Source organism: Stomoxys calcitrans, chromosome 2, assembly GCF_963082655.1.
Source record: "Stomoxys calcitrans chromosome 2, idStoCalc2.1, whole genome shotgun sequence".
Classification (NCBI taxonomy): domain Eukaryota; kingdom Metazoa; phylum Arthropoda; class Insecta; order Diptera; family Muscidae; genus Stomoxys; species Stomoxys calcitrans.
In genome coordinates this window covers 170,692,392-170,701,195 of record NC_081553.1, presented here as the reverse complement: position 1 = coordinate 170,701,195, position 8,804 = coordinate 170,692,392, and the positions used below count along the sequence as shown (strand labels likewise).

General features: G+C 38.4%; 1 protein-coding gene across 1 annotated transcript; it reads right to left on the bottom strand.

The window, feature by feature from the left end:
* Positions 1–366: 366 nt before the first annotated feature.
* On the bottom strand, positions 367–1,258 carry LOC106081632 (glutathione S-transferase 1). The gene has a single exon (XM_013243736.2). It carries the CDS (start codon positions 1,195–1,197, stop codon positions 529–531), a length of 669 nt encoding a protein of 222 aa, XP_013099190.2. The 5' UTR covers positions 1,198–1,258; the 3' UTR covers positions 367–528.
* Positions 1,259–8,804: the final 7,546 nt, after the last annotated feature.

Below are 8,804 nucleotides of genomic sequence, written 5' to 3'. Positions count from 1 at the left end.
TAACACAGAAGTGTTAAGTGTTGGAAGTGATACCAAAACACCACATGCAAAATTTCAGTCAAATCGGGCCAGAATTGCGCCCTCTAGAGGCTCAAGAAGTCAAGACCCAAGATCGGTTTATATGGCAGCTATATCAAAGCATGGACCAATTTGGCCCATTAACAATCCCAACCAACCTACACAAATAAAAAGTATTTGTGCAATATTTCAAGCGGCTAGCTTTACTCCTTCGAAAGTTAGCGTGCTTTCGACAGACAGACGGACGGACGGATATGACTAGATCGACTTAAAATGACATGACGATCAAGAATATATATACTTTATGGGGTCTCAGACGCATATTTCGAGGTGTTACAAACAGAATGATGAAATTAGTATACCCCCATCCTATGGTGGAGGGTATAAAAACATTATATTTTTCTGGGTAAAAATATCATAAACACTTTTAAGAGCACTTGATTACATCAATATGAATTGTACACATTTTCTTTAATTCGTTACTAAATTTGAAATTTTAGCTGGAATAAATCAAGGTACAATAGTGATTGATTTCGACTTTACCATAGCCACTAATTTATTAGCTCCATTGCCGTTGCTTTCTTGATAATATGGAAGAGATTCCATGCGTTTTATCCAGGATGTCAATTTGGGAAATTTCGTACCGTCAATATCCTTATAGGCTACCAATGATGTTACAGTTGATATTAAGCTGAAATCAGCGATGGTCAGTTGATTTCCGGCCATGTATATCGTATCCATGAGAAATGTTTCCAAGAAATTGTAAATATCCACAATGACATCAATATGATGCTGAGGAATTTCCGTTTGATTTCTAAAAAGCAATGGTTCCGTAATGCTGCGGAGACCACGTTCAAAAGCAACGCCAGTGTCAAAATGTAGACGTTGATCGACCACAGCCCGTTTCAATATATCTTTGGGATAGAGCGTATCATCTTTGCCATATTTACTAACCAAATAAGCCATAATGGCATGGGAATCCCAAATGAAATGACCATCGTCTTCCAAAGTGGGTACTGTGTGTTGGGGATTCTTTTTCAAATATTCCTCAGACAAATGTTCCTTCTCCAGCAAATTCACTTGTTTGATGTCAAAGAGCAAGTCCAATGCCTTTAAGCTTAGCAAGCAGGCACGCACCGGTGGGCTAGCTTCCATACCATATAACGTCAATCTCACCATATTTTGCACCGACAGCGTTTAGCGTTTCGTCCGATAACTAGTTGTGCTTGCAGGCAAGCAGAGATAGCTAATAATATCAGTGGTTTCAAATTCATTACGAAATATTCTTGCTACGCGCAAGAGATTCAGTGTTGTCAATTGAATTGGGTGATTTTTGGTCAGTATTAAAGCTTAACTGATTTTAGGAGATAATTTAGAAGAGAATAAATTATATTGTTCTGAAAAATGCTTAAGTTATCCTATTATACCCTACACCACCACTGTGGTAAAGGGTATTACAACTTTGTGCATTTCTTTGCAACGGTAAGAAGGAGAAGAACTAGACCCATTGATAAATATACCGAACGGCTTAGAATCACTTCCTGATTCGATTTAGCTATGTCCGTCTGTCTGTCTGTCCATGTTTTCTTGTGCTACCGTCTTTAAAAAAAGAGATATTGAGCTGAAACTTTGCACAGATTCTTTTTTTGTCCATAAGCAGGTTAAGATCTATGATGGGCTATATCTTGATATAGCCCCCCTATAGACCGCTCCGGCGATTTAGGGTCTTAGGCCCATAAAAGCCACATTTATTTTCCGATTTTGCTGAAATTTGGGACAGTGAGCAGTGTTAGGCCACTCGACATCTTTCTTCAATTTGGCACAGATTGATCCGGATTTGAATATAGCTGCCATATAGACCGATCTCTCGATTTAAGGGGTTTTGCCCATAAAAGGCGCATTTATTGTCCGATGTCGCCGAAATTTGGTACAGTGAGTTGTGTTAGGCCCTTCGACATTCTTCTTCTTTAATTTGGTTCAGATCGGTCCAGATTTTGATATAGCTGCCGTATAGACCGATCTCTCGATTTAAGGTTTTGGGTTTTTGCCGATTTAAGGGTTTTTGCCCATAAAAGGCGCATTTATTGTCCGATGTCGCCGAAATTTGGTACAGTGAGTTGTGTTAGACCCTACGACATTCTTCTTCAATTTGGCCCAGATTGGTCCAGATTTGCATATAGCTGTCATATAGTCCGATCTCTCGATTTAAGGTTTTGGGCCCATACAAGGCGCATTTATTGTCCGATGTCGCCGAGATTTGGTATAGTGAGTTGTGTTAGGCTCTTCGAAATATTTCTGCAATTTGGCCCAAATCGGTTCAGATTTGGATATAACTGCCATATAGACCGACATCTCGATTTAAAGTCTTGGCCTCATAAAAGGTGCATTTATAATCCATTTTAACTGAAATTTGACACAGTTGGTTTACATATATACCCGAGGTGGTGGGTATCCTAAGTTCGGCCCGGCCCAACTTAACGCCTTTTTACTTGTTTAATTTAAAACCAACTTATATTTGGCAAGGCCAAACTTTTTTGGATTGGTTCATATGACGTTGTTATTTAAAACAAGTAATAACGTGCTAAGTTTGTCCGGGCCGAATCTTGGGAACCCATCACCATGAATTCTGCAAAATAGATTTAGTTGAAGGGCATAATTTTATTCTATATACCAAACTTCTATCAAACCAGCAAAAATTAAACCTTCTAGGAGCCGAAAAAGGATGATCGAGAGACCGATTTACATGGGAGCTATATCAGGTTATAGACTGATTTGGGTCGTATTTGGCACATTCGTTGGAAGTCGTAACAAAACATAGTATGCAAAATTTCAGACAAATCGGACAAAAATTGCGACTTGTAAGGACTAAAGAAGTCAAGTCGGGAAATCGGTTTATATGAGTGCTATATCAGGTTATAGACCAATTTAAACTGTACTAGGCAGAGCTGTTAGAAGCCATAACAAAACACTACATGCTCAATTTAAGCTAAATCGGACGAAAATTGCGTCTTGTACGGGCTCAAGAAGTCAAATCGGGAGATCGGTTTATATGAGAGCTATATGTAAATCTGAACCGATATGACCCATTTGCAATCCCCAACGACCTACATCAATATTAAGTATCTGTGCAAAATTCCAAGCGACTAGCTTTACGCGTTCGACCGACCGCTATCGTGATTAAGACAGACGCTATTCTTGAGCCTCTGGAGTGCGCAGCATTATCCGATTTGGCTGAAATTTAGCATGAAGTTATCTGATATAACCTGATATAGATTCCATATAAATCAATCTTCCGATTATAGTTCTTAAGCCTATAGAGGAAGCAATTCTTATCCAATTTGGCAAAAAATTTTTCACAACGACTTCTCCTATGACCTTCAACATGCGTGTCAATTATGGTCTGGAACGGTCTATAACCTGATATAGCTCCCCTATAAACCGATCTTCCGATACTACTTCTTAAACCCTGATAGGGCTCTTTTTTATACCCACCACCGAAAGATGGGGGTATATTCATGTTGTCATTCCGTTTGCAAAACATCGAAATATCCATTTCCACCTCTAACAAGTAAAAAGGCGTTAAGTTCGGCCGGGCCGAACTTTGTATACCCACCACCTCGGGTATATATGTAAACCACCTTTCATCAAAATTCGGTGAAAATTTCATACCTTATACTCATAACTCATACCGATCTGAACTATATACGACACGGATGTCGAAAAGCCGAACATAAGTCACTGTGTCAAATTTCAGTGAAATCGGATTATAAATGCGCCTTTTATGGGGCCAAGACTTTAAATCGAGATATCGGTCTACATGGCAGCTATATCCAAATCTGGACCGATTTGGGCCAAGTTGCATAAACATGTCGAAGAGCCTAACACAAAGCAGTGTCCCAAATTTCGGCGAAATCGGACAATAAATGCCTCTTTTATGGCAGCTATATTCAAATCTGGACCGATCTGGGCAAAATTGAAGAAGGACGTCGAAGAGCCTAACCAAACTCACGGTCTCAAATTTCAGCAACATCGGACAATAAATGCGTCTTTTATGGCCCCAAAACCTAAAACCTAGATATCGGTCTATATGGCAGCTATATCCAAATCTGGACCGATCTGTGCGATATTGCAGAAGTATGTCAAGGGGCTTAACTTAACTCACTGTTCCAAATTTCGGGGACATCGGGCAATAAATGAGCATTTTTTGGCCCAAAACCATAAATCAAGAAATCGGTCTATATGGCAGCTATATCCAAATTTGAACCGATCTGGACCAAATTGAAGAAATATGTCAAAGAGCCTAACACATCTCACTGTCCCAAATTTCAGCAAAATCGGATAATGAATGTGGCTATTATGGGCCTTACACCATAAATCGGAGGATCGATCTATATGGCAGCTATATCCAAATCTGGACTGATCTGAGCCAAATTAACGAAGGATGTCGATGGGCCTTACACAATTCACTGCTCCGAATTTCATCAAAATCGGATAATAAATGTGGCTTTTGTGGGCCTAAGACCCTAAACCGGAGGATCGGTCTATATGGCAGCTATATCCAAATCTGAACCGATCTGGACCAAATTAAAGATGAAGAATGTCGAAGGGCCTAAGACTACTCACTGTCCCAAATTTCAGCGAAATCGGATAATAAATGTGGATTTTATGGGCCTTAGACCCTAAATCGGAGGATCAGTCTATATGGCAGCTATATCCAAATCTGGACCGATCTGGCCCAAATTGTCGAAAGATGTCGAGTGGCCTAACACAACTCACTGTCCCAAATTTCAACAAAATCGGATAATAAATGTGGCTTTTATGGGCCTAAGACCCTAAATCGGCGGATCGGTCTATATGGGGCCTATATCAAGATATAGTCCGATATAGCCCATCTTCGAACTTAACCTGCTTATAGACAAAAAAAGAATCTGTGCAAAATTTCAGCTCAATATCTCTATTTTTAAAGACTGTAGCTTGATTTCAACAGACAGACGGACAGACGGACGGACATGGCTAGATCGTCTTAGATTTTTACGCTGATCAAGAATATATATACTTTATAGGGTCGGAAATGATATTTCGATGTGTTGCAAACGGAATGACAAAATGAATATACCCCCATCCTTCGGTTGTGGGTATAAAAAGTATATAAATTCTTAATCAGCGTAAAAATCTAAGACGATCTAGACATGTCCGTCCGTCTGTCTGTTGAAATCACACTAAAGTCTTCAAAAATAGAGATATTGAGCTGAAACTTTGCACAGATTCTTTTTTTGTCCATAAGCAGGTTAAGTTCGAAGATGGGCTATACGGACTATATCTTAATATAGCCCTCATATAGACTGATCGGCCGATTTAGGGTCTTAGGTCCATAAAAACCACATTTATTATCCGATTTTGCTGAAATTTGGGACAGTGAGTTGTGTTAAGCCATTATGGCACAGATCGGTCCAGATTTGAATATAGCTGCCATATAGACCGATCTATCGATTTTAGGTTTTGGGGCCAAAAAAAGCCGCAATTTGGGACAGTGAGTTATGTTAGGCCCTTCGACATCCTTCTTCAATTTCACTCAGATCGGTCCAGATTTGGATAATGCTGCCATATAGACAGATCTCTCGATTTAATGTTTTGGGGTCATTAAAGGCGCATTTATTGTCCGATGTTGCCCAAATATGGGACAGAGAGTTTAGTTAAACCCCTCCACATATTTCTGCATTTGGTCTAGATCGATCAAGTTTTGCATATAGCTGCCATATAGACCGATATGTCGATTTAAAGTCTTGGCCCCAAAAAAGGCGAATTTATAATGCGATTTAACTGAAATTTGACACATTGACTTATGTTAGGCTTTCGACATCCATGTTGTATATGGTTCAGATCGATTTACTTTTAGATATAGGTACTAAAAAGACCAATATTTTGTTATACACAATTGAACAATGACTTGTACTTATTAGTATTTGGTCCAAATCGGATAATATTTCGATAAACTGCTATAGGGCATAAGGTATGCAATTTTCATCGGATTTCGATGAAAGGTGGTTTATATATATACCCCAGGTGGTGGGTATCCAAAGTTCCGCCCGGCCGAACTAAACATCTTTTTACTTGTTTATTTTGTGCATATATATACTGGGGCAATTTGTGGGAGATTTCCAGTGCCCAGCAGTCCAAATGTCTGTCATATCTGACATTGTCTTCAAAGGCTTCTCTAAGACAATTTGAATTTTGTCACCGATATGGTATTTTTGCTGACATGTATTGCATAATATCCATTATAAAATTTTAAAGTCGCCAAATTCACTAACCGTGTCACCAAACCACTAACCGTGTCAAAAACCAAACAAATCAGCAATGTTTTTTCATTTTCTCTCTCTCGTACAACATTTAAACAATTTACTCTGTAGGGGACATCTTAACAGACCGCGTCGCATAAACCGTCATCTAACAAAAAAAAAAAACTTTGTTTTGTAGACTATGAAGAAGTTATCTAACTGTAGGAAGAAGAAGAAGAATGTAATGGAACGTGACCAAGTAATTTGAGTATCAACGTCATGTAAATGTTCATAAATTTAATTTTTTTTAAAAGAAGCCATAAAAGAAGAGCCTTTGGATGATGCAAAAACTGCATTTATGGAAAACTAACACCAGCCATAAACAAAATACCCGGGAACAAAAGGAGAAACAAAATTAAATAATATCTTATAAAAATTTAATTATTTTTTTGTGTATGAATACAATTTTAAAAATAAATAAATTAATCAATAATAACATTTTTTGATATCGAAGTCAAACTTGCAGAAATTTTGTTATATTGTCATTAACAAATATATGAGATATAACATATCTGTATTCATTGAAGACACGTTCGTTCACAATGTCGCTTAAAATGTCTTGCATGATTTTCGCGACTACTATATGAAAATGTCATCAACGATTTCTATGGGCTGTCGACAATATGTCTTCAACTATAAAACATGGTCATGCACCCGTCTTGACGACACGGCCTGCTGGGTTGTTTCTTTATTTCCACATTTGATAAATGTATGGCATACACATTATTAAACAAATTGTGTGAATTCTAAAAATAAAGAAGGAGAATACATATGACATCATGGTTTAATGAAATCGTCTGCTGATTGTGATCTGGAATTATCTGTTATATGTGTTTCGTTCAATAATAAAATTCTGGAATTAAAGTATTTCTGTATTTAAGAGCGTTTTTTACAAACATAACCAATTGGCATTTTCATCACCATTTAGCCGAAACATTGTTGCTCTATCTGTTAGGAACTGACTGCCTAAATAATATGATCTGATTCTTTTCAGCACTGGACGTCTGCCGACAAAATGTTTTTGCATCCATTTAAATAAAGGCAACCTGCTTTTGTTGCTCTGATTATAATCGGTATTTGCTGCTGTGTGGAGTTTTCGTTACAATAGCTAACACCTTTTGTTACATCGAATGCCTTGTAAAGTTATGGCTACTTCTTCGGTTGTTTTCAAAGTGTTTATCTATTATATATCTTATATATAAAAATCAATTTGTTTTTGTATGTTTGTGTGTTCCTTATAGACTCAGAAACGGCAGAACCGAATTTCTTGAAATTTTCACAGATGGTGCATAATGATCCCGTGGTGAAAACAGGGGATATCTGAAGGGCCAGCGGACCCTCCCTCTTACCCTTATTTGGTGGTGCGTTTTAAGAGAAATTTTGTGTGACCTCTTATAGTAACCTACAAACAAAAATATGGGGTACCCAGGGGGGGGGCGCCCAACCCCAAAACCTACCAAATATCTATATACACTAATCACAACAATATGGGATTCAAATGAAAGGTATTTAAGATTAGAAAACGTATCTGATATCCAATCGTCGTACCAAGTGTTTGGGGGACAACCCCAACCCCCAAAACACCCCTAAATCGGACATATTTACCGACCATGGCAACATGGGACTCAAATGAAAGGTATTTGCGAGTATAATACGAATCTAATATCCAAATGTGGGGCCACGTTTCTTGGAGTCCACCCCTTACCCAAAACACTCCCCAAACAGGACTTATTTACTGACCATGGCAATATGGGGTTTAAATAAAAGGTATTTGAGTGTAGAATTCGAATCTAATATGCGACCAAGTGTTTGGGGGGTCGCCTCTCCCTAAAAACATCCCCCAAAGGGGACAAATTTACGACCATAGCAATATGGGGCTCAAATGAAAAGACTTTGGGATTAAAGCACGAATCTAATGTCAATATTCGGGATAAGTGTATTGGGCCACCCTACCTCCACAACACCACCCAAACAGGAAGTATTTGCTGACTATTGCAATATGAGTCTCAAATCAGAGGGTTTTTAGAGTAGAACACGAATCCGATATATATATTCAAGCCCATCCCCATCCCACGTATCTGATATCAACATTAGGGACCAACTGCCTAGGGGTTGTCCCACCACCATAACAACCCCCAAATAGGATGTATTTGCTCACCACGACAATTTGGGTCTTAAAGAGAGTGGAACTAAATATTTTTAGTTTTTAGGGCCAATACCCCAAACGTGGACATATTTGCTGACTTTTGCAATAAGGAATTTAAATGAGATTAGAGAACGAATTTGATACCCAATTTTGAGGACAATGACAATATGGGGTTCAAATAAATGATATATAGATATATGAGAATAGAGCACGTTGCTGATTTATTTTCCGGGCTTAGTGTTTGGGGGACCACCCCAATACTCAAAACACCCCTAAATCGGGCATATTTACCGACCATGTCA

Excerpts from the sequence above, each read along its gene's own strand:
- LOC106081632 (XM_013243736.2), bottom strand. The coding sequence starts at position 1,197 with ATGGTGAGATTGACGTTATATGGTATGGAAGCTAGCCCACCGGTGCGT.